This window comes from Apiospora aurea (genome assembly GCF_038362705.1).
Source record: "Apiospora aurea strain CBS 24483 chromosome Unknown utg000001l_segment0_segment0, whole genome shotgun sequence".
Lineage (NCBI taxonomy): Eukaryota > Fungi > Ascomycota > Sordariomycetes > Amphisphaeriales > Apiosporaceae > Apiospora > Apiospora aurea.
Genome location: NW_027117388.1, coordinates 907172 through 931522, shown reverse-complemented (window position 1 = coordinate 931522; position 24351 = coordinate 907172). Strand labels below are relative to the sequence as shown.

General features: G+C 55.5%; 9 protein-coding genes across 9 annotated transcripts; 3 read left to right on the top strand and 6 right to left on the bottom strand.

The window, feature by feature from the left end:
* Positions 1–229: 229 nt before the first annotated feature.
* Positions 230–1274, top strand: PG986_000308 (uncharacterized protein; the record flags this gene model as incomplete). The annotated part of the gene is made up of 2 exons (XM_066836530.1): positions 230–1057; positions 1116–1274. The coding sequence occupies 2 exons, from the start codon at positions 230–232 to the stop codon at positions 1272–1274; spliced, it is 987 nt and encodes a 328-aa protein (XP_066705423.1).
* Positions 1275–1953: 679 nt separating this feature from the next.
* Positions 1954–2963, bottom strand: PG986_000307 (signal sequence receptor alpha chain protein; the record flags this gene model as incomplete). The annotated part of the gene is made up of 4 exons (XM_066836529.1): positions 1954–2227; positions 2300–2421; positions 2501–2749; positions 2889–2963. 4 exons carry the CDS (start codon positions 2961–2963, stop codon positions 1954–1956), a joined length of 720 nt encoding a protein of 239 aa, XP_066705422.1.
* Positions 2964–3434: 471 nt separating this feature from the next.
* On the bottom strand, positions 3435–4739 carry PG986_000306 (fumarylacetoacetate hydrolase; the record flags this gene model as incomplete). The annotated part of the gene is made up of 3 exons (XM_066836528.1): positions 3435–3973; positions 4043–4523; positions 4575–4739. The coding sequence occupies 3 exons, from the start codon at positions 4737–4739 to the stop codon at positions 3435–3437; spliced, it is 1185 nt and encodes a 394-aa protein (XP_066705421.1).
* Positions 4740–5241: 502 nt separating this feature from the next.
* PG986_000305 (X-Pro dipeptidyl-peptidase) lies at positions 5242–7157 on the bottom strand (the record flags this gene model as incomplete). The annotated part of the gene is made up of 2 exons (XM_066836527.1): positions 5242–5332; positions 5422–7157. 2 exons carry the CDS (start codon positions 7155–7157, stop codon positions 5242–5244), a joined length of 1827 nt encoding a protein of 608 aa, XP_066705420.1.
* A 671-nt stretch (positions 7158–7828) lies between these two features.
* Positions 7829–8376, bottom strand: PG986_000304 (uncharacterized protein; the record flags this gene model as incomplete). Its single annotated transcript, XM_066836526.1, has 2 exons — positions 7829–7909; positions 8002–8376. The coding sequence occupies 2 exons, from the start codon at positions 8374–8376 to the stop codon at positions 7829–7831; spliced, it is 456 nt and encodes a 151-aa protein (XP_066705419.1).
* Positions 8377–8964: 588 nt separating this feature from the next.
* Positions 8965–10640, top strand: PG986_000303 (uncharacterized protein; the record flags this gene model as incomplete). Its single annotated transcript, XM_066836525.1, has 4 exons — positions 8965–9375; positions 9438–9949; positions 10016–10111; positions 10169–10640. The coding sequence occupies 4 exons, from the start codon at positions 8965–8967 to the stop codon at positions 10638–10640; spliced, it is 1491 nt and encodes a 496-aa protein (XP_066705418.1).
* A 1176-nt stretch (positions 10641–11816) lies between these two features.
* Positions 11817–12859, top strand: PG986_000302 (aromatic ring-opening dioxygenase family protein; the record flags this gene model as incomplete). Its single annotated transcript, XM_066836524.1, has 2 exons — positions 11817–11972; positions 12059–12859. The coding sequence occupies 2 exons, from the start codon at positions 11817–11819 to the stop codon at positions 12857–12859; spliced, it is 957 nt and encodes a 318-aa protein (XP_066705417.1).
* Positions 12860–13637: 778 nt separating this feature from the next.
* On the bottom strand, positions 13638–17003 carry PG986_000301 (mediator of RNA polymerase II transcription subunit 5; the record flags this gene model as incomplete). The annotated part of the gene is made up of 5 exons (XM_066836523.1): positions 13638–14270; positions 14371–15255; positions 15324–15836; positions 15889–15951; positions 16014–17003. 5 exons carry the CDS (start codon positions 17001–17003, stop codon positions 13638–13640), a joined length of 3084 nt encoding a protein of 1027 aa, XP_066705416.1.
* Positions 17004–18414: 1411 nt separating this feature from the next.
* Positions 18415–19167, bottom strand: PG986_000300 (uncharacterized protein; the record flags this gene model as incomplete). The annotated part of the gene is made up of 1 exon (XM_066836522.1): positions 18415–19167. One exon carries the CDS (start codon positions 19165–19167, stop codon positions 18415–18417), a length of 753 nt encoding a protein of 250 aa, XP_066705415.1.
* Between the last annotated feature and the right edge of the window lie 5184 nt (positions 19168–24351).

The following is a 24351-nucleotide window of genomic DNA, read 5'->3' as shown; positions in this document are numbered from 1 at the left end:
TTCGAGCTGTTGTTATTCTCGTCTGCTGCCTGTTTCCTCTCTTCTGCCCCGCTGGAGACTTTGCCGTCGTTAATACTTACCTCCACATTCGCTCGCTCAATCGCCCGCGCACTCGCTTCGATACTCTGGGTGACAGTTCATCATAGGCGTGGTAACGTCCCTCTCGTATGACTGAATATTCATCAGAAGAAGGGAAGGGACTATAATACGTACACTTAACTCACCAACCATGAGGGCCCTCTCATCCACCAGATCCATCTCCTCGGGTTGTCCCTCAGCCATCCAAACACTCACCGTCCTCACATGGCTCATCGGCCACTTCGCCGCCCCTGCCGCCGCCTTGGCCAACGACTTCTCGTCGTACCCGTCCGGAGCCCAGGACTGCCTGTCGCGGGCCGCCGATAGCAGCAAGTGCAGCGGCAACACCGGCAAGGACCTCAACGAGTGCCTTTGCACCAACAAGGGCAACTTCATCTACAACACGGCGTCATGCGTTGCCAAGGACAGCCCCAGCGATCTGGACGCCGTATACGCGACGCTGCAGTCTAACTGCGCGGGCACGGGCGTGACCCTGACCGTCTCCAAGGACGCCTTCATAGCCAAGGCCGCGGCAGCGACGGCCACAACGGCGAAGTCATCGAAAACGAAAAGTGACGGATCGACCCCGACGACTTCATCAGATCCGGACCCGACCTCGAGTCCGACGGAAAGTTCGACCGCCGATAAAGGAAGCTGGTCCTCGACCGCGAAAGTAGGCGTCGGCGTCGGCATCGGCGTCGGTGCCAGCGTGCTGATCCTCGCAGGCGCCCTGCTCTGGAGGCGCTACCGACGCCGCCAGCTATGGAAGCAGCAACAAGGCGGAAACGGCGACCCGGGCATGGCCGTCATGGGCGGGGGCCGCGAATACCACCAACCCCCCGGCAACCCCCACGCCCCGTCCCCGTACATGGGCGGCAGCACCTACGGCGGCGGGGACGGTTCGGTGGCCGGCTCGATCCCCATGCAGCACACGGGCGGCTCGAGCAGCCAGATGACGGGCAGCTGGCACAAGTCGCCCGTGAGCCCCGGGGGTCGACGGGCTACTGGAACGCGAGCGACGCCAGCAACCGGAATAGCCTGGCGCCGCCGCCGCACCACCACTCGCAGGGCCAGCCGCTGCTGGCGGAGCTTGGGGGCGAATCTCACACCTACCAGCCGCCGTCGGCGCCCGTCGAACTCCCCGCGCAAGAGCAATCGCACCAGCAAAGTCAGCCAGCGCCTCATCCACCTCCTAATCCTCCGGTGCAGCAGACGCCGTATCAACAGCACCCATTTTCACCGCACGACTTTGGGCGGACCAACAATTATTGAGAAATTTACTTGTTCATACTTGGCAACAAGCATTCTGTTTTTAGTTTAAACTAGATTGTCTCACTTGGGCCAAGCCGCACTCAAGTCAGATGGACCGGGCGAGGTGCTCACTTGGCATTCCATGGCGTAACGGGTGTTCGTAGAAATAGGAACTTGGAAGGGAAAATGTCCAATACGTTGGACTTTGCTTACTTATTCCCGATATTGCCGATTTACGTTCAGTCACATCAGTATTTGCATTTTTGAGGACTTTCACCGGCGGTCGTACATAGCGCATGGCGAGTCATGGCATCATTCTCCTGTGGGGTCTGGGTTTTTGGAGTCATGGCTCTTCTTAGGTAATAATACCAGTCATCCAGAATACTCTTGCTATACAAATACAGCTACGGCCGCCTGATGATGAGGCGACTGGCCTTTTATACATGCTTTTGTTTATCCCAACCCTGCCGCCGACCCTCTCTAATGATAGAGGTGAGGCGACTCGACAAGGGAACCAACCTGCCAACATGGGGCTCCTTCCCTCGCTCAACAGAAGTCTAGTTGGCGACGCCCCTTTCCAATCGGCTATTTCCGCTTGTGTGCTCGAGAAGATGATTGCCGGCTCTACTCGGCCAACTTCTTCTTGCTAGCACCGCTCTTGACGCGGCGGGCAGTGGGGCGGTTGATGTGGTCCAGGGGGATCCAGCTCTCGTCGTAGGTCTTGTCCGTGCCGCTAGCAGAACCCTCACCACCAGAGAGCGGCTCCTTCTCGACGACAGCAACCGCCTTGGGGGCACGGGGCTTCTTGGTCTGGGGGAAGAAAGCGGCGAACCAGGTGTTGTAGACGAAGTAGCAGGTACCGGCGAAGGCGGCGGTAAGGAACATGTAGAGGAAGATGCTGCAATATCCAGGTTAGTATATGTGCCCTGTTGCTACCAACGTAGTAGGATAAGGACTGGTGGTATCTTACATCTGAGGGTCGAGGATGCTGGTAGGGGCCTCGACAATGCTGACGGTCTGGTCGGCGACGGGGACCTGGAAGATCTGGTTCGCGTCGTTCATGATGACGGCCATGAGGTTGAGACGGACGTCCTGGGGGGTTCATGTCGAGGGCGAAGGAGTAAGGGAGGGACTGCTTCTCGCCGGCGGGGATGGTGGCCTCGTAGCGGACGGAGCTCAGGTTGCGCAGGATGCCGGCCGAGGGGTGCGAGCCCTCGGGGAGCTCCTGCAGGGTGTACAGGGCGCCGCCGAAGAAGGCGACCTGGATGGGCTCGGGCTCGTTGTTGGTGATGTCCACGACGGCCTTGGTCGGGCGGCCGTTGACGAGCTTGACGCCAAAGATGTCGGCCTCGGGGAAGGTGGCGACGACATCGGCCTTGAGCTCGGCAGCGGGAGGGCTACCGGCGCCGGCATCGAGAGGCTATAGGAGAGTCAAATGTCAGCTGGCCGTTTGCGTCTCGGGTATAGATAGGTACAATGGCATCACGCGACCTCAATGCGACCAAGCTTTGCAGCTTGGGCGCTTGGGCGGGCGGTGCTAAAGTAGGATGAAGACTTACAGATTCGCCTTGGGCGAAAACCGAAACGACGCGAAGAGCCAATGCGGCGAGGAGCGAGTACTGGAGAGCAACCATGATGGACGAGGTGACCGGTGGTGAAGGGCGAAAGGGGGATGAAGGAGGGAAAAAGAGGCAATTGGGATTGAAGAGTGCGGAGAGGATTCTTGTTCGTCACTCTTTAGCTGTTGGAGCTATCTCTCTCTCTCTCTATCCTGGGCCTAGGAAATTGATTGTGTGAACGTGGCAGTTACAAGCTCTAGGCTGGGGTAACTGGGAGCTGTTGGTCGCTAAGCCAATAGCAGAGCCCGCCTGTAAGTCCGACCCCATCTTTATCCTAATCCCCGTCACTACAGCATCATTTGCACTTACATCATTTCTCAGCTCACAAGCTGAAGACTACCTCCAACCGCCGAGATAGCTTTATCGCATAGACATATACTTGTATTCTATTCTATACTTTGAGATTCGTGATATTAAGCACCTCATTGCTTTAAACCTACAGCATCAATTCTGATTCTTTACCTGACATGTGGCAATGGCTGCTATCTACACTGACCGTGCCGGCGTAATGAAGCCCGTGCAGTCCCCGAAACCTACTCCGTTACCGCAGTATGCTGTAATCCTCACACCATCCCCATCCTGCAGATAAGTTGTTTGCGACCCGTCCGCCAGCTCTACCTGCACCTTGCCGCCCTTAGTCATCTCAGCCAGACAGCCATGCTCATCGTCCCCGACGCCGGACACAGTACCGGTCGCCAGCACGTCGCCCGTGTTGAGATTGCAGCCGTTGATTGTGTGCTGGGCGATCAGGTCCCGGAACGTCCAGTACATCCAGGACACGTTCGATTTGCATATCGTCGTAGGGTTCTCATCCCTGAGTAGCTCCGCTTCAAGCTTGATGTCGTAGCTTGGCTTTGGCTTGGTCTCGCTCAAGAAGGTGCTCACCGGCAGGTCCTTGGCCGGTGCCGCTGTCGCAAACGGTTCGAGGGCGTCTAATGTCACTGCCCATGGGGAGATGGACGTGCAGAAGCTCTTTCCGTTCATCGGCCCCAAAGGCTTCATCTCGAAACCCTGAATATCTCGAGCTGTTTCGCATCAAGGTCAGCAACAAAAGAATCATGGTTGTCTACTTAAGGAAACGGTCCAAGTCTTACCACTCCAGTCATTAAGCAGAACCAACCCGAAGATGTGGTCATCCGCATCTTCCAGGGCGACACTGTCTCCTAGCTTGGTTGGCTTTCCTACAATGGCAGCAAGCTCGAGCTCATAGTCCATGGCCTTGGTGGGCCCGAAACTGACCGAGCCATCTGCGGCGGTAACGCCGAGTGGCCTTCGCACCTGTGTGCCGGAGACCACTATTGACGAAGAGGTACCGGTGTATCCGACGGGGTAGTGCAAGAATGAGGGAGGCATTCCTTTCTTGCCGAAGATGGCCTCTTCCATATTCTGCACATGATCCTTGGAGCACGAAAAGTCGAAGAAACCTGCCACGGAGATGGGCAGATGGAGCGAGACGTCGTCCACTTTGTGGCCGGACTTGGTCACCACTGCATCATCCTCTAAGGCCTTCTTCAAGCTACTTCGAAGTTGATGTAGCTCTGCCTTGCTGACGGCTGCCAGGCCATTCAGAGTTGGCTATGTCAAATCAGTAAAGACCCGACTCTCATGTTTAGGGGGTTCAAATACCTTGGTAAGTGTTGACTTCACAGCATATGAACATTCTAGCGACAGGTCTGCCAGGAATACGACAAAGTCGTGGAGTCGAGTAACTACGGCCTTCTCGGGATACGCACTGCAGCTCGCGATTCCAAAAGGAAGGTTTGCGATCGAGAAGTGCTCCGTGTATGCCATGACGTCGGTCTGCGCTTGGAGCTGTCTGAGTAGTACTGTGTGATACTCAAGAAAAAGCAGCTAAAGATCACCTTCTTGAGTGATGCCGCCAACAAAACGATGATGACAAGGAACCGAGCCGATTCGGCAATGTTTCTGAGTCCGATATGAACCCCGCCCCCCGGAGGGATATGCTACCGGGCGTTACAGGGTAGACGGGATGCATCATCATGCCAGACTGCTTCTGACGTTTACACCGAAGTTTCAAGGCCGGAAAAAGCGACGTCGGGCGTGTCTCGTGAAGATGCATTCGAAACGTGGCAGCCAAACGTGAAGACCGTCACCCACATGTCTAAACTATTTTCCCATATTGGGCCCGACTACAATGCCACTTTCGAATCTCAGAGCGGGATGCCTTCATATTTGGCATTGACTTAAATTATCTTGAGGATTCGAGAAACATTGTTTACTATCTTGATCAACTTATGATATGGCTACACGGGATTATCCAAGATAACTCCTACTATTTCTGCGGGATTACAGGCAGTGTCACGTAGTTCTCCAAACCATCGCCAAAGTGAATATGATTCTGACCAGCGAATTTCGAGTTGGGCCTATTTTAGCAAAAGGGGAAGCAGCTAGTTAGTACATACGACAACGCAAAGACGTATAGAAACAATCGAAAGAGGGAAAAAGGACTTACCTATCCGTAGGCGAATTATGCTGGAAAATGCCCGACCCTTGCGTATCGCCGCTTGCGACCTCGAAGACGAGCCGGTTGCCCTTGTCGACGACGACGTTGGTGGGCCAGATCTCGACATCGACGCCATACACCTCGTCCGGCTTGACGGGCTGCACGTCGGTCGAGAAGTACTCACGGTAGGGCAGGTAGGGGCGGTGCTTGGGGTGCTCGTCGTGCACTTTGCGCATGCTGACGCGCAGCCAGCCCTTGCACAGGGGCACGGGGTCGCCTGCGGTGCCGGTGTAGAAGATCTCCTTGGAGTCGGCGTCGAGGTGGCGCAGGGTCACGAACAGGTCGATGTCCTTTTCGCCGGACGTTTCTTCGGGCGTTAGTGATACGTTGAGGTGCGCCGTGACATGCCCGGTAATCTCGGTCTCCTGCTCGAAGGGCGGGGTGGTGAACTGGACCGCCTGCTGATTATCCAGCGCGCCCAGGGTCTTGTAAGAGACCTTCTTCGATTCTACCTTGCTGGGCTTGCTAGCGACCAGCCCCTGGTCAGCCGTGAGGTAGAAGTTGGCGTACTGCGTGCGGGGGATGGGCCACGCCTCCTCCTGCCGCTTGGGATACGCCTTCTCCTTCTCGGCGTCGTTGAAGCCGACGTTGCCCTTGCGCAGCGTCACGGTGACGGGCGGGACTTTCCCGGGTACGCTCCAGCCGACGCGGTCCTCGCCCTTGAGGAAGGCGTCGAGGAAGCTCTGCTGCAGCTCGGCTTCTTCTTTGTAGTAGAAGGGCAGGTCGTGGCGGCCCGTGATGAAGCGGAGGTACTTGAATTTGCTGCCGGCATGGTTGTAGCCCTCGACGTTGCCGCGCAGGTGCAGCAGGATGCCGCCCCAGTTCGCCACGCTCAGCAGCGGGACCTCGATGTCCTCGGGCTTGAACTCTTTGCTGGCGTAATACTCCTCGTCGCGGTACTTGTGCTTGGCGTTATCGACCGTCTGGTCCTGGCGGTTGGCGACGAGCACCTCCTCCGGCAGGTCGCCCTCGATGGTGTCCTCCTGCCCCCGCGCGCCCGGTCCGTCGGGTGGGAATTTCAGCTGCGACCGCCCGGCCTTGCCGTACTGGTTCACGAGCACCTGCCGGCTCCACCAGACCCCGATGAACTTGTCCGACAGGATCCCGCCGTGCTGGCAGCGGTCGCGGTAGTAATCCGACATGCCCTCCCAGGGGATAATGGCCGCCAGCCCCTTGGGCCGCCGCGCCGCGACGCGCCACTGCGTGCCGGCGTAGTACGAGATGCCGAGCAGGCCGACCTTGCCCGTGGACCAGGGCTGGTCGGCGGCCCACTCGACGACGTCGAAGAAGCACTCGGAGGTGCCCTTGCTCATGGTGTCGAGGAAGCCGGGGCTCTGGCCGAGGCCGCGCTCGTCGGCGCGCACGACGGCGTAGCCCCGCGACGTCCAGAAGACGGGGTCGGGCGTCTCCCAGGCCGAGTAGGGGGAGCGGTGCTCCGGGTTCACCTCGTTGAAGGAGCCGGTGAAGAAGGTGGCGTAGGGGATGTCTTTGCCGTAGGGCCCGTACGTGCACAGCACGGGGAACTTGGCGCTCGCATCGTCGGCTAGGGGGAGGTAGACGTTGGCGCGGACCGGCAGCTTGGAGGCATTGAGCGGGATGGACACGTTCTTGATGAAACGGAGCTTGTTCTCGTGGTCGTCGGTCGTGGTCTGCAGGTCCCTAAGGGGAGGGGTTTGGACCTCCATGGTGAATTATTGGGTGATAGTTGCCCTTCTCTCTTTCTTCGGGCAGTACTAGCTTGCTTGCCGCACGTCGTTGGTCTTGGCGCTGAGATGGCAATTATCTTCTGGTTCCAATTGACGGTTAGATGAACTTCATCCTATGTGTCTACCCCTCGGCAGTCCGTCTACAGCGGCGGCGCACTTACTCACGCTTTGGACGCCACTTGCACCGGTAAGTGGAGGAGGGGAAGTCCGGCCGGCAGGCACAGCGCACAGCAGCCATGCCGGTCCACGCTTCGGCATCTTTGCGCGCGGGGGTATTTGGCCTGCATCAGGAAGGATATGAGGTTTCTTATCTTACCAATTTGACTTGCACGGAAAATGCGAGCCTCTCTGCCCCCGAACGTTTCCGATGTCGACAATGCAATACTGACTGCTCTGGGATATACTGAGTGCCAAGGATACCTTACATGGCTGACGTGGGTTGTTTCATGAACAACACACATGCCTTTCTGAGCTGCACGAACAATTGCTAGAGGCACTTAGGACTTGCCAAATTTAGAGGGAGAAACTCGACTAAACAGGGACTTCTCGTGAAGTTGTGCATTGGGTATGTATAATAACCTAGCATATGTAGAACAATAAAGAAGAAGAAGCAATGGTCTCAACTCTATGGTATGCCCATTGGCGATTGGCTAAAACTCGCCGCCCACCTTCCACCCGAAATACGTATTGTTGAACCGCCCACCTGTTTTCGTCCAAGCCCAGCGCGTCAACTGCATGAAGCAATTCAGTCAGTCAATCATGCTCGCACATATGAAAATGTGTGAAATCGGGGTTGGGTGGGTGAGTCGCGACTAATACTCACAGCAGTAAGCCAGACCCCGTGGAACATGTGCAGCACGAAGCCCGTCTCGATGGCGTTGGAGCCCCAGGGCCGCACCTCGCGGTCCAGGTTGTAGTTGATGGGCCGGTATGGCGGGACGCCGCGGTGCTCCGTGTCCCAGTCTGGCGGGTTCTCGACACCCTCGGGGGCGGCGTGGTCGGTCAGCGGGACCCAGTCGGGAAACCCTCCATTCTGTTGCTGCTGCTGTTGTGACGGTGGTAGTAGTGGTGCGCTTTCCTCGGCTTGTTGTCTTTGCGCGGCAGGTAGATCTTGGGCGCCCGTGAGGCGGATCTCGTAGTCTTGCAGTGTGTCGCTCAGGGTGCTGGTTATGGGGTTGTCCGTGGTAGTGACCGACATCTTGGCGGATTCTGTCGCCGTTCGGCTTGCTCGACGGGTCTGTCTGTTTGGGAGCTGATAGCTTTCGCGGCAATGAGATCGATGAGTTGTGGTTGACAAATGGAGCCCCGTGAGAAGAGGTCAAGACTTCAGCGTCGCATGAGAAGGTGCAATAAAGTCAGTCTGTACCTAAGTAACGTGGGAAGTCTCGTATTTCCGAATTGGAGACACGAGACGCATCTTCCCGGCTCGAGGGTCTGTTTGCTGTCAATGTGCCATTGGGAGGACGAAGGATCTGGGGTGCAGGGACAAGGCGTAGAGAAAGGGACCCTCCCCCACTTGCCGGTCGCATTTCCCCCTGGTTTTGGGGGGGTAAGGTGGGCGGACGATCGGACGGAGTCTCCCGGAGAGGGCATGTGAATGCAAGACCCGTGTCGCAGCTTTTCGCAATTGGAGACACATCGTCGCTCAACGGAATAATTCTAGCCATAGATGAGACTCCCTCGAATTTGTGCTTGCGGAAATATAGATCTCACACTCCTTTTTTTTCTTTTTTTCTTTTTTTAACCAATAAGGGGGGCGTTAGATTCTCACCGTCAAACCCGCACAATGTCGTCGTCTCCAGATACCCACGCCATCGAGCGCCTCCAAGACGCCGTGACCGACGGCCGCGCCGAGAACATCCGGTACCGCCAAAATCAGCTCCAGAGCCTCCATGCGAGCCTGCGCGAAGAGGCCGGCAGCATTTGTAGTGCTCTGGCCAAGGACGCGCAGTCGTCCGCCGCCGAGGTCGAGACGGAATACTACCTGGCCATGGACGCGGTCCGGCACTTCTACGACTCGCTCAACTTCGCCGAGGAGCACGAGATGGAGTACGCCGTCACGCACGGCAAGGATAATGCGACGCGGAGGCTGGGTGCGGGATTGGTCGTCATCCGGCCGACGAGCCATACGCGGTTCTACTCCATTGTCACGCCGCTGGCTGTAGCCATCTCGGCGGGCAACTGTGTGATAGTCGAGGTAAGTGGGAAACATGTTGCAAGCATGAGCTTTCAGCTGCTTATACAGATGTCTACCGCTAGCTCCAGGACACGCTACTCCAGGTGGACTCCGTCCTCCGCAAACTACTCCCGGCCGCATTGGATATCAACACGTTCTGTCTCACCAAGACCATAACCGACTCCTCGATACTCGAGACGGCGCTCCTGGTAGACCAGACGAGCGCCTCATCAAGCGCGAACGCCAGTCTCACAACCCAGCTGCTCTCCTCTACGACCACGCGCACCGTCGCCATCGTGGACAGGACGGCCGACATCCAAGCCGCCGCCAAGGCGATCACGAACGCGAGGTTTAGCTTCGGCGGCACCTCTCCCTACGCGCCGGACCTGGTGCTGGTCAACGAGTTCGTGAAGCAGGACTTCTTCGAGGCCTGCTCCAAGTACGCGACGCTTGCCTTTGCGAAGGAGTCCTCGGCGAGGAAGGTCAGCGGCAACCAGAGCGAGGAGACCCGCAAAGCGGTCAAGGATGCCGAGGACAGGAAGCATGTCTCGAGCTTCGGCCCCAATGACTTCAACCTCATCGATATACTCGATAGGTGAGTGCGCCTGGCTTGAGTTGTGTAGGTGTTCCGATTGGTCCCAGTCTAACACTGTCATTACAGGTCGACACCCCTGATGGGCATGAAAATCAGCGGTCGGTATCTGCCCCTCGCTACATGTTCTGGGCTGGTAGATGCTATATTCACCCAGCAATTTGAGTAAGATCCCAAGCCACTCTTTCACTATGTAATAAATAACTCTAACGACAACTGCAGGAACCCCCTTCTCGCGGGCTACTTCTTCGCCGACCCGGCCTCTGCCAAATACCTCGCCCACCACCTGCCCTGCCACGTCTCCTGTCTAAACCAGATCCCCGTGCAGCTGCTCGTGGGCCCAGCCGCGCCCACCGCCCACGATGCAGATTACTTGTACCGGTACAGCAAGGGGATGTTCTCTGTGGCGCGACCACAGTACGTCGAGCCGCTGCCGGAGGCTTTTACCAAGGCTGCGGGCTTGCTGGCAGGGGACTCGAAGAATAAGATAACCCCCTCGACCATCCGGGCCCTGGCCGTCAAGCCGCTCAAGCCCACGGGGCAGCCCAAGTACGAGCAGCTAGGTTTCTTCGAAGCCGGTTTCTTGACCATGGCCAGCATAACTTTGTTTGGCATCCTACCTATCGTGGGGTACACGACTTGGATCACGTCGAGGAAGGCTATAGAGTTTGCTTTACGCTGGAGGCAGCAATAGATAGGTATTGACCGTGCAAAAGGTTGGGACTTGTACATGTATCTACATCTTTTGTAGCCTAATCAAAACAATCTTGGTTGTCTGATATCTAAAAAGTATCTATAATAGAAGCCGTGAAGGTATATTGTATTCGTGCATGACCATTGATTGGTACATTATCACAACGTCAATACGGTGTCACCCAACTGCGCGGTATCACTACACGCCCGTCACCTTTCTATAACTGACAAATCGGAGCCCGAAGGAGCCGAAGATGGTGATGAAGGGTTTAGATTTGTGCCTCGTGTGTTTTGGCGCCTTGCCTGACTTTTTGTCGAAACTCTCTTAGATTGGCCACTTCGTTTCCTGTTAGGTATGTTCTGGGCGTTCTCGGCAAGGTGGAGGGTGATACTTGTGCAATCAAACTTTACCTGCAGTGTGGTCATAGTATTACCCGTCTCGCAACCAATAGGCCTCGACAAGATTAACGAGGGCAGATCTCATTTCAACCTCGCTCTTACGATACATGGCATGATGACATTACAGACACATCATGACAGAGTGGTCGTTCGTGCAGCCAACTGCTTGCCTCGGGGGTGGCGGTCCCGGCCGAGCCGCCCGCTACGGGAGGGGAAGTGGAGGGAGAAACGCTCCCAAAAGCTGGGTTGGGGAATCCCGGTCGGAATGAAAACCGTTGGCCGTTGAGCTTTAGGAGAGCGCGACCCTTACATGCCCATTTACATTACCCCATGCGCCCCCACACGCCAGCCGGGAGAGGATTGCAATGCATTGCATGCGCTTGGCTTTCTTGCATCTGATCCTGTAAGGTGCACAAGTGCGAATCAAGATAAGCAGACAGAGCAAGCCGGTGGTGTTCTATAGTCGCAGCCGTGCAGTAACTTCCACCTTTGGGAATTCGGGTGCAGTATTCGGCAGTGAAACGCAGCGTCTCTTGTAAGAGTTATCCAGCCAATACCGAAGATCCGACATACTGGCTCTATCTACAGCAACGATCTTCCCACCTCGGTCTTCATAGCCGGCTCATACTCACTCACGACAACACTGAGGTCCTGCTGTATACCAACCCATCTTAAAGCAAACAGCAGTGCCGTCTCAGCCGTTGAGGTAGATATCTCACCTGTAATCAAGGGAGTGAGGTCAAGAGCGAAAGGGAAAGAAAAAGTCAGAACACATACCATGGCGGTTGGCAAGAGAGAAGAGCCCATGGCTCCGGTCCATCTCTTCTCCCACGGCTCGACCATGATGCTGGGCGAGGAGTCGGCCTCGGCGGATTACTGGAAGAAGTGCGGCGACGAGGCGCTGGCCCACGGCGTCGAGCATGTGGTCATGATGGTAGGTTCATGCCTCTACTTCTACCATTCCTCAACAAGCCCATCCATCTACCTATCCAGTCTTACAAGCACTAACAAGAACAACAGGGCGCGCACTGGGCCACCTCCCTCCCCGGCATCCTCATCTCCGCGCACCCGAACCCGGGCAAGTCCCCCGTCGCCTACGTGCACCCAAGCAAGTACCAGGCCTACGCCCTGAACCCGGACCTATCCTACGTCCCCACGCTGCAGCAGACCCTCGCGGCCGCCGGCATCCCGAGCGCGCCCGACGCCGCCTTCGACTGGATCCACGACACCTACCTCGTGCTCATCCGCATGTTCCCCGGCGGCTGCCCACCCACCACCATCCTCAGCATGAACCAGGCCTACGACCCGCACTTCCACATGAGCGTCGGCGCCGCCCTCCGCCCGCTGCGGGCGTGGAACCGCCACAAGACCCTCTTCGTCGGCTCCGGTGGCGCCGTCCACAACCTGTACCGCAACGTCTGGGGCCCCATGCTGCGGTACCGCGACAACTTCGCCCAGCCCACGCCGCCCGAGCCCTGGGCGCTCGACTTCCGGCAGGAGGTCGTCTCGGCCTTCTGCCCGGGCCACGAGGAGAGCGTGCCCGCCGACGAGGCCGTGTGCGGGCGCGTGATCCGCAGCAGCAAGAAGCAGGGGGCCGGCGGCCCGCAGCTGCGGCGCAAAATCACGAGCTTGATGAAGCATCCCAAGTACCGCGACGCCCACGGCACGGACGACCACTTCATGGCTACCATGTTCGTGGCCGGTCTTTGCGGCGGAAGGGGCGACGAGAAGATGCAGGGCGAGATGGGGGCTGAGGATTGGGAGTTGACCAACATGTGCAACTCGCAGTTCACTTTGGGGGCGTGGGCCGATGTGAAATAAAAGAAGCGGTTGTTCGAGCGGTCTCTATACAGCAAGTTGTTAGTATACAATCAAGACTTCAAAGCAAACAAGACACATGTCCGTTTACGGGTTTCATCGCCAGTACTGGGAATCCAGCAGCAATGGATAAATCCGGAGGAGTAAGAGGAACATTGGCCAGTTGTCGTCCACAGGTGCAAATAACAGCCACATAATCTACCTACCTAGGCATTCCACTTGTAGCGTGTGTTCGGCTGTTTATTCAAGTATCTATGTGGCGATTTCATCCAAGTGTGATAACGCGTTGGTAGAAAAGTTACTAGATACGCCGCTGCCGAAGGGGATTGGCCTGAAGTTGTGGTAGGCAAGGTGAGCTTAGCTGTGAGCTCGAGCCCAGGGGGCACGCACAAGGCATCAACCACAATCCAGGCACCACCACCACAATAGGAACCAGACATCATTGCAAATTCAGGTGCCTTATGTACCTACCTACCCTTAAATATTTAAATATCTGCTTTTTCCACCAGACCGACCAGGGAGTTCGCCGCCCGGTCTGGTTGTAAAAACCGAACCTTCGGTTTTCGTAAGGTAGGAAATTCACTTGCACACCCACTGAGGAGCAGCGATGGCTTTCGTCAGGTCAACCCAGAGGAATGCAGTTCGAATACCCTACTCTGAGCTTTTTGCATTTTCATTTTTTTTATTCTTCTTTTTTCTTCCCTGCTTCCTTCCTACTTATCCAACTTGGCAAATTAATAACAATATTGTGTCTGCCATCCACCCATTCATCCAGTATTTATTATGACAAGTCCATGCTGTCCCACCCATCCAAAAGGTCGGTGCCATTTCCAAGGCTGCCCAGGTTCCCAAAGATGTCATCGTCACTGACACCAAGCCCACCGCTGCCCGTAGACGTCATATCCAAATTCATGTCTCCCGGGCCGCCCAGATCCAGGTCCATGTGATTCGTGCTCGCATCGTCCGTGACCAGCCCATCGTTACCGGCGGCAGCAAGGGCATCGCCCAGGGACGCCGCCGCACTCTCGTCGATTCCTAGGGAAAGGTCGTTCTGCAACATCTGCGGCGGCTCCGGCATCACCATCTGCGTCTCGACTCTCCTATACAGCCGGACGACGATCTCGGCCATGACCGGGTCGGACTTCTGGAACTTCTTGAAATCCTCAGCCTCCCACCGCAGAGCCTGCCGCAGCGAGACTCGGGTCTGCATAGGAGGTGGCATTTGATGAGTGGGGTCGCCGAGCATGGCAGGGGCTGGCGGTGGAGGAATATTCGTCACATCCGGCGCACACACTAGAGCCGTCGCCACATCGTACACAATACTAGCACTACCGGCATCGGTCTGCTGCTTGACTTCCTCCAGAATCACCTGAAGAAATCTCTTGGGGCCCAAGATCTTGAGGGCAACAAGCATCTGGCGGTGTGTAGGAAGTCGGCATGATGTTCATGCCAGGGTTCATGCCCCATTGCACAAACCCTTGCAGCACTTGTCGTAGTGAAGCGACAAGAGAAACATTCTGGGTGCTGCTGGTCCACTGCTCGATCTCTTTGTGGTCGGCGCCGCCGGTCCGCCTCGACACCTTCACGTTGTCCTTAATAGCCTTGAGTAGGGGCTCGACTTCTTGGCTGGTGGGATTCTGGCGCTGGTACGATCGGAGTGAATGGTCTAGCGGCTTTGCCACCAAGTTCAGGACGGCGGATAAGAGGCTCTGCGCTTCGTTGGAGCCTTGCTTTGTAAGTAAGATAAGATTCAAAATTTGTATGACCGCCTTCTGCTCAGCGCTCCTAGTTGTCCTGAGCTGGTTGGACATGTACGTAATGGCCAGCACGAGGGACGGGAGGAGGAAGGTGTCGACCAGAAACTCGACGCCGCTCTTGAGGCTCTCTTCGCTCAAGCGATCAGTGCTGAGCGCCAGAACTGTCTGGTAGAACAGAGTCGAAACCAACAGGTAGAAATCCTGGGGAGGACACGACGACATCAGCTCGTCGCCCAGGCCGCCGCTCTCGTTATCAAAAAGCCCCTGGATCCAACCTCGCAGGTGGCCCTGCTGTTGCTCGGAAAGGTCCTCGAGCGGTTTGCTGATGTTTCCACCGATCAAGAGCTTGGCGATGAAGGAGTCGGGCGACCGAACGCCGAGATCCGCGACTGAAAGGTTGTATCTCGAGGAAAAGGCCAGAACGAGCAGCAAGATGGATCCGAACTCCTCGTACACAGGCTGATATTCGCCCTGGTCGTCATCATACCGCCAGTTGTCGAGCAGTTCGCATAATGGATGTAAGAACACGACGGGCTTCTCAAACAGCAGGATGACATCTAATGCCAACGGCTTCTTAGCCAATTGGCCACACAATTGCTTCAACGACATAGTCTCCTTGCTGTGACATAATCGTACAATAACCTTGAAGGGCGCTATTAGTACTAGTCCGTAGTCTCGCTTGGATCAGGTGAATGTAGCCAAAAACTTACCTCAGTCAGGGCTTGGCAAACAGCACCAACGTTGCCATCCATGTTATCCAACTCACCCACAAGACTCTGTACTCTCTCCGGGTCAGTCATGCATTGTTGCACCAGCGTCTCCTTGTTATAGCGGCCGCCGGCCGGTAAAGTCTGATAAGTGATTTCACCCAACAGGCCTTCAATGGCCGATTCGGGAATGAGACCATGCAAGCAACAAGCAAAACAGAAATCTTGCCGGACACTATCCGTGAAGGCGTTGTTGTTGTTGGTCACCTCAAACATGGCCGAAAGAGTCGGGAAGGCGTTGGTGTCGACGTGGGAAAGCGCCTCCGTAATACAATATTGTGATGTTACGGGCGGAAACATCGACGTTGCCAGCGTCGCAAGCAATATGGGTAACTTGTTGGTAAGGTAAGATCTCATCAAGTGCGTAGTTTTCTGGCCCTCATTGCGGAATACTGCATTGGCGAGAACATCGAAGGAGGCCAATATGAGGTCTATCGTTGTAGTTTGAATATCACCCTGTATTGTGTTTAGTTAAATTGCGTATCTAAACAAAGAGATCTTGCCATACGTTATAACGGTTGTGTAAGTAGCTGTAGAAGGCTGCATCGTCTATAAGCGGTCGTCCAACCATCTGATAGGATATGTTAGCAAAAGTCAGATATAAGGTACATGGTTGCGAGGAGTTCGCCTTACGCATGCGTTCAGGTAGATATAAAGCCCGGCCCGAGAATTGCTTATCGGAACTTCGGGGATAACAAAGTTGTCCAGTGCCATCGTGGAGTCGAGAATGTCGTCGAGTTCCGCATTGGCCGCCTCCTTCTTCTTGTCGGCCGGCTCGAAGCTGGCGAGGGTCTCGGCGCGGAAGAACTCGAGGCGGGCCGCGATCTGGGACGCGTTCTGCATGATGGACGGCACGAAGCTGGCCAGGCTCTCGGACAGAGCCTTGCGCGCGTCCTGGGCAAAGGGGCGGCTGAGCGCCTTGAGCACGATCTGGTTCTCGCACACGCCCAGCAGCAGCATGACGAACGCGGCGCGCGACGTCTCCATGTCGTCGCGCGACTCGGCCAGGTGCAGGTGGCCCATCATCTCCTGCGAGAAGGCGGCCGCGGCCGAGGTGAAGAGGACCATCCACTTGGCGATGGCCTTGCAGACCTCGAGGCTCTCGCGCGCCGACCGGACACAGGTGCCCAGCCCGTTGGCCTTGGTCAGGCGGTAGAAGATGGTCTCCTCCTGGCCGTACGAGCTCTTCCAGCGCATGCCGGCCGGCGCATGTTCGCCGAGCGCGGCCAGGTTCTGGCCCGTCGCCTCGGCCTGGTTGTGGGAGGTCGAGTATTTGTACAGGGCGTTGAGGATCGAGGGCGTGTCGATCAGCTTCCGCTCGATCAGGACGTGCATGTATCGCGGGACGCGCGGGTCGAGGCAGTCGCGGTTCGCGGGCTGGGGCCGCAGGAGGATGTCGGCGGCGGCGGAGGGGGGGATCGGGCTTCGGGCGGATAGGACCGAGACCTTGGACGCGAAGACGTCTTCGTCGATGCGCTGGATCAAACACTGGTCCAGGAACCTTGCCCACACGTCCGTCGCCTGGTTGGCATGGTTGCGGCCTTGCTGCTGCTGCTGCTGCTCCCCCGTCGGCGACGCTTTCAGAGGGCCCTGGCCAAATTGCAGCCCGAGATCCATCTCCATGTCTGTCGATCGGGGATCCTTGGTGTTTTGTCGTTATCCTTCGTCGAGAGCTAAAGAAACGGGGTGCTGCGATAGCTTATGGCCGCCGGGATATAGTATCCATTTGATAGCGTTTGTGTCGTCGCACTGCGCAAGTGCAAATTCCCCAATCGTTTCGCGACCGCTGTCGCTGGCAGCTTCGGAGACCAAACGTCAAGAGAAGACTAATTAATCGTGATAGTTCTGCTCGGGATTGCGAACGTAATGGCCCTTGCAAGGCTGGATGGGAGCTGATAATGGGCCGAAAGCTAGGTTGATGTTTTGATCAGGTCCACTGACCAATCCCAGCTCTTGAATCTCGAGTTCCGTTTAGTCAATCGGCTCCTCAGATCAGATTCTAGGTTAGGCGCCGGCCGCACGGCCTAGACTGTCAGTGAGGTCCAAACCAGTCAAGATCAACCTCTTGATTACTGATCCCAGCTTCCCACCAGCAAGGAGAATATACAAGCGCCTTCCGTCTCAAAATCGACTTCATGTAAGAAATAATAGTAGTATCATTTATCAAGAATGTATCTAGTGTCCTGCGCATCTCGACATCATGCTTGTAGCATGGAAGCGAGACCCCAAGCTTCGCATACTCGGGATCGGGTCCGTATCTACCTACTGACTGACATGTCGCATGTAAACGCTGCTGTAGGTCTTGGAGGGTGGGCAGGGGATGATCGATAGGGACAAGCTAATAATAATAAAGTGCCGGTCAAGCGCGGTTCTGACATGTACATCAACTGCATGCAGATAGATCTCCAGCCCCGAGAGCTGAACACGTAGTAGTAGACTAGCAAGATGGAATTTTCTTTTTTCTTCATTTCCCAGCTGACCAGCTGCATGCAGTGCTGTTGTTCCTGTCATGCGTAGCTCGCTACATTGGGCCATAGTCTCTCTGGCTATCCCAGCTTCATCATCCCAGGGGAGCCACTGGCGGGATGTCATGCGTACATGTGCGCCAGATGCGGCATGCCGCCTCCGAGTGTGCACTTCGCTGCAGATCCAATGGAACGGCACCCCTTCCTCCTCTATCAGCAGAGCCCCCATGTTTGAAGATAATGGCCGGCAAGACTCAGCCAGCCCATGTCCAATTTGATGCTCCCTCTCGCACGCCATCCAAACCTCGGACTGGAGGCTGTCTAATAAAAGACCCCAAACCAAATGCACTAAAGCCGCCCCAAAGTTGATGGTACAATATAGATAATCGCTTGCTTAGAAGAAGAAAAAATTGCGCGAAGTTGTTGACAGCGAGATTGGCCTAATGACCGTCGTTATGATCGTCGTTTGATCGGGCGTCTCGACCTCCTGCTGGACAGGTTCTCCCTCTTCCTCTATCAGAATGCAGTCGGACCGTAGACGAACAGACGAAGCATTACTGTAGAGCTGGTCAGGCATCTTCCATTTTGATATGTTGGACAGGAGAGTTTCGCTCAACCTCTGGTGACCTCGGCCCGACCATCCAGTCCTGCATCGCGAGCCACTCGCTCCAGTTGGACTCGGCGCTGACAATCTCCTTCTCCGTCACGTTCTGCAGCGGCCGCAGGAACGGGATGGTCTGCTCCTCGCCCATGTCGTAGTGCGACTTGACGTCGAGCCAGCTTGCGCTCTTGGCCGCGAACAGGTAGTTGCGCCGCTCCACCTCGTGCATGGGGCCGATGCCCAGCGCCCAGCTGTCCCCGAAGAACCCGTGCAGCACCGCGGGGAAGTCGAACCCCGTCACCACTAGCCTCCGGATGTAGGGGTTGAGCGTCACGACGGCGGGTGGCTGGTTGGGGCTAGCCATCGGCATAGGCAGCTTGCCTGACGCGCGCGAGGTCGGGGATGGCATCGCCGAGGGTGAGCCACCGCTCATCCTCGAGGTGACCACGGGATTTTGCGTCTTTTGGAAGGGGAGCTGGATGTTGATGAAGGCGGCCACGGCCTGGACGGGCGGGGAGTGCTGCGCGTGATCCAGGAAGTAGCGGACGCACGACTGGAAGTGCGGGTACCACTCGAGTATGTCGAACTGGTTGTGGTTCTCTTCCATGGGGAAGAAACTGGACGGAGGCATCTCCGGGCCGCCGCCGCCACCCCGTGCTCCAGCATTAGCACCCGATCCGGACGGCTGCGGCGAGGGCTGGGCATGGGGGTAATGGAACATGGGAAACGAGGAAGGCCCACCGCCTCCATGTGGATGAAAGGCCATGACTTGCTAGTCAGTGTGTAAGATAGCTGATTTCCAGGAAGTCGGGCAAAGGTTATCATCGAGCGTCGAATATGGGATATATGGGCATGTAAGGGTAGAATTTGGGGGCAACCGCGGTGGACTTCAAAGGACAACCCGCGCCCCGATGGTGTCTAATAGCACGGATTAGGGATGGCCTGCCTGCTCGTCTGGATGGGTAAAGTGGCTACCCGGACGATGAGTGGCTGGAAAGGCAGCTGTAGGCCAGGAACTAAGTTTGGTGGGAGCAGTAGTGTTAGACGGTAGCGAGCTGCGTGAGGAGCCAAGTATATATGTATCGCGAAGGTGTTAGCCGCATGAACTTGATATTTGGTACACCAAATCAGTGTCGAGCACGCTGGCCTGACTCAGGTACGCTCAGTGGAGTTCTCGGTGTCGAGTAAGTAAGTGGAGAGAGGCGGCCGAGTCCTATTTAATAGCTGACGGCAGCACTGGCTGTGCCCGACGCTGGGAGATTCTCTCTCAAATATATACTGGGTACAACACAACGCCAACAGCGACAGCCGACTATTTCGGGGTACGACGAAAACAGAGGTGGCGCAGAATCTCAGCGGAGAGTGGCAAGCCAGTATACATGGATGGAAATTAGTTTCGAGCGGAAACAAATAATCATTGGGGGGAGGGGAAGAAAGAAAGAAAGAATAGAGAAAGAAAAAACAAGGCCACGATGATGGTTGGAGACAAGAGCCCGTCGCTGGTCGAGTAGCTGAATTCCAGATGAGCATCTGGGTTACTCTATTCGGGCCCAGGTACAGGGTGGCATGTATACATGTAGGTAGTATTAGATCTGGCGCCACTGGGGGAGCCGCGCCGCGTAACTAAGCTACTAAGACGGGCGGCAGTAGCATTAGTATGTAGGTTATATGGTGGTGGAGCAGCCGATCACGCTTGTGTGCCGAGCGAGCAAGCAGATGAAGGCGTCCCGTAACTCCCAGTGATATCTACCTACATGTAGGTAAGTAGGTATGTATGTATCAGTGTGCAGGTACACCTACCCATTGGCCGACGGAGTACCTAGTAGAACGGACGGTGAGTGAGAGGCAGACAGAGAGAGAAAATGATCTGAAGCTAGAAAAGCCACCGCTTCGGAGCTCATTACATGACAAACGGCTTGCCCCTGGTCGCAGCGCCGTAGGTATGCATGTATGTATGTAATACTGTGGACTTTGGTAAAATAGGTGGGAGTGACAACATGGCTACTTCCTTACTCCTTACCAGGGATACCAAACCAGTCTGGACCCATAAGTTGCCAGTAAGTCAGTGTGTTTTGTGTTGATGCAGGCCTGTATTTCTTCTTCTGAAAGCACGCCGGCCGGGCAAACATGCTTGGTTGACATGGCTGCGGGTCATCGGGAAGTGGCCGGTAGCATGTCATAGATTGCTGCATCTCTACATGAGCCAGTCAAATCCGGCACAGGGATCATGACGGCTGGCGCAAATCAGTTCGTTCGCCTTGCAAACGGGGTGCAACCGGGTTGTGGACGGGACACATGCTCTGATGCTACATCGGCAGGGCAGGGTGGAGGAACATCAAACTTACCTCCAGTTGCCAGGTGTACCCGAACTGAGTGAGCGAGTGAGCCAAAGAGCACAGGGCCGGGGAGAGAGAGAGAGAGAGTCATTTCGACGTGCAGGTGAAAACCGGAGATGCAAGGACGCAAAGAAATCAAGGCGAGGAGATTACCCTAACGAGCATATGGTCATAATCGTAAAGAAATGGCGAAAATGCCTGCAAGCATCGACTATCTGGGAAAAGAGGGAGGGATACCTATCAGAAAGGAACAGATTTGAAGGATCCAAAAGGCCAATTGTGGTCGTGTCTCGACCAGGGTCCATGTCGAATGCAGGTCGGAGGAGACAGCGGTTTTCGGCCCATCCAAGCTGTCACGTCACGACTTCTCCTGTTGCTTCTTTCTTCTTTTCTTTCCAAGGGTCCTGCTCTGCTGATGATGTTCTTGTTTCTTTCCTTCTTTCTTCCCACGGCTCTATCAGTCAGTATGTGTGTCAGTATGTCCGATGACTGCATGTCGTTACAGTGCTTGGAGCTTGGCTGCCCATGGCACGCAACGCAACCTCACTACCGTAGATGCATACGCTAAATACGCATATCAATTGCCATTCGTAGTCAGAGAGAAGGAGAAGACGGATTCCGGAATGGTCTCGGTGCGGCGCTGTGACAGTGTCGAGTACCACGCCCCAAGTACCCCCAGCGCCAGCCCATTTCAATTGGTCTGGAACTTGGTGATGGGTGTCGACTGGCCCGCAGATCGCACAGGGCAGGATTACAGGGTCCCTCCCAAAATGACAGGGCCCGGTTTCCAGGCCTATTTGGATGCAGCAGGCACGCGCCTGCTCTTTCCCGGGATCTGGCCTTGACCGATTCCCATCGTATTCCATTCCAGGATTGCAATTAATTGAAACCCGTCAGCCGATTCTTATGTCATCACCGGTGGTGCAGCAAAACATTTGATTTTATGTTGTCAGACAGCAGCAAATTGCTCCATGACGATATCAAACAGGTTAGTTGGCAATGCGGCTCTTTCCTTTTCTTGCAGCGCTGTAACTCGAAATGACCTGCACCTCCAGTACCAATCAACTCTGCTATACTTGCCTACCTACCTGCTACCTATGTACTTACTGAGGACACGTACAGTTCGAAAACATTGAGGTCTCGTCGGAGCATCCTCGACCATCGTTCCCATCCATTCTATTGGATTCAATCCAACACCACCCCCATATGGCATACAACACTCTCGGCACGTCTGTGTCGTTGGCTAGTCTAGGTCAAATCCTTTTGACCAATTCGGGGTACAATACTGTAACATTGGCCCTATATGTGCTACTTGGGCATCTCGCCTGCTCAGGTATCCAATGAGGTAGGCTCGCGGCGGCGCCGTTGCTTGGGTGGACTAATGTAGGGGACAGAATGTCTTGCTCTGGAATCGACATTTGGACAACCCGATATATCCACGGGTGCGAGGGGGGTCGCGCATTCGTCAAGCACATAGACAATATCGACCTCGGCACAGCTGAGTCGGGGTAAGGCAACGACGATGTGCGGCCGTGACAGGCCCGCACCGAATTCCCCCATGCTTCCTTTTGTCGATCTTCCGTGGGTGACTCGACTGTCCTCGTTCCGGTTTTCTCATAATCTACCTACCTCCTATCGAACTATTGAAGCGGTAGCTTGAGATTTCCATCTCGGGAACATTTGCACCACTCACAGAGAAGATATCACTTATAGCGGCTTTTCATTCGCTACCGGTGCTATGCCCGCCATTTTCTGCACTGTTCAGAGGGGGCCTAGGGGCCGCACCAGATCCGCACCCACAGGGATCACCAAGGACCCTGAAAAAAGGCAGCCACGCGCGAATTGTACGCCAGCTGCCTGGTAGTACAGGCTGTGATCATGCGTGCTGTACCGGCCTCAAAAAGGGAGTCGTTGCTGCCCGCGGTGGTGCGACCTGGGAATTCAAAACGAGGCTCATGAGTTATGGGAATCCTCCACTCGTATGGCCTGAACGTGCGCAAGCCGGACATCGCTACGCATCTTTGCGCAACGAGGCCCAAACCTGGGCCAATCGTCCGTGGGTTAGCAACGAAGGGGATCCCCGCGGGCACGCACGGCACACCGATGATAACGCTGCCGATTAGCGACGTTGCTCAACATGCTGCACCTCCTGGGGACTCGGTTACAAATGTTCCAAGGCATTTTCTGCATTCTGGTGATGAAGTAGCATGGCAACATCATCCAAAACATGCAGTGTGCTGTAAGAGCGCCCATGCGCTTTCGGAAAATACGCACGTGTTGCGGACGGTTGCGGGCCCTGTCAGTCCATGTGGAGGCTGTACGTGATGGTCTTTCGGAGGCCAGACCGCTGAACCGTTACAATGGGCTTCTGTTTGAGGCATTTGCGCCTATATCATCTTCCTACATATGCATATCGGCAGCCCCTTGCGGAAACCCCTTAGTGGGTGAGGAGTGGAATTCTAGGCAAGCAGCCTCGTGGGCTGTGCTGGGGAAAGCCCACTTACTCGGTCTGTTCGGCAAGCACCTGATTGACCGCCAGGCCCCGAACCAGATCTTGGGGATAGCTTTTATGGTGCCCCGCGGTAACACTCCTGCATAGACGGCCCTATCTGTCTCATTTTTGTATCACGCGGAGGGGGAGACCCTAGGCCGTTGGCCTTTTGCAAATGCGAAAACCTATATGCGGCAGCCTCGGTCGGCGGAGCCTGTACCCAGCCTCGCGGGCATATTCGTGACCGTGGTTTGGTTGCGACGCATGCCCAAATGCCAAAGTGGCAAATATGTCCTGTTGCCGACTACTTGTATCTACGGCTTTATTTTTCTGCGCGCCGATTTCACACGCAGGGAAACGGCGCGCAGCAAAAGCTACCAGGGTTCATAGTTTGAGGTAAGAATCATATTGACCATGAGGCGGGAAACTGATGAATGTGCAACACACTCTCCAACGGCGCAATGAAAGTCTCATCCGTGTCACCCAAGAGCGTGGTATGTTGACACGCCACCTCAATGTGGCTTAGCCCCCGAAAACAGGTATCTGAGACAATCTAACGATGACAGAGCTTGTCAGCTACCCACGAGCGCTCATTGGTAATCCGAATATAACAAGGATCAACAGTGGTGCATGATGCTGGTTGCTCTCCCGGCATGTAAACCGTTCGTGCAATATCACCAGACCCCTGTGTGATGCTATAGCACATTCTCAAACAGCGTGAGGTAAAATCGCCTCCTGGCAGGTGGGTGACAAAAAAGAATTCACTGCAAAACCGACCATTAGTTTCAACGTACAGCAACGCTACACTATCGGAAGGTAAAAATCAAGAAGAAAAAATAGAATGATACTCTCCTTTTAAAGAAGAATATTTCCGTTATTTTTTCGTATTTCGTACTGCTCTTCGTTGCTTTGAAATGCGTGGGGTAACCGCGAGTACTTCGACACACGCCCATTCGCGGTGAATTCTTTATTGTCACCCACCTGCCGGGCTCCCGCCGTGCGTGCCTGGTCGTAATGGGCGAGCAGCATATAAGCGTACCAGACACTTTTTTTTTTGGTCTTGTTTCTTGCTTGGACT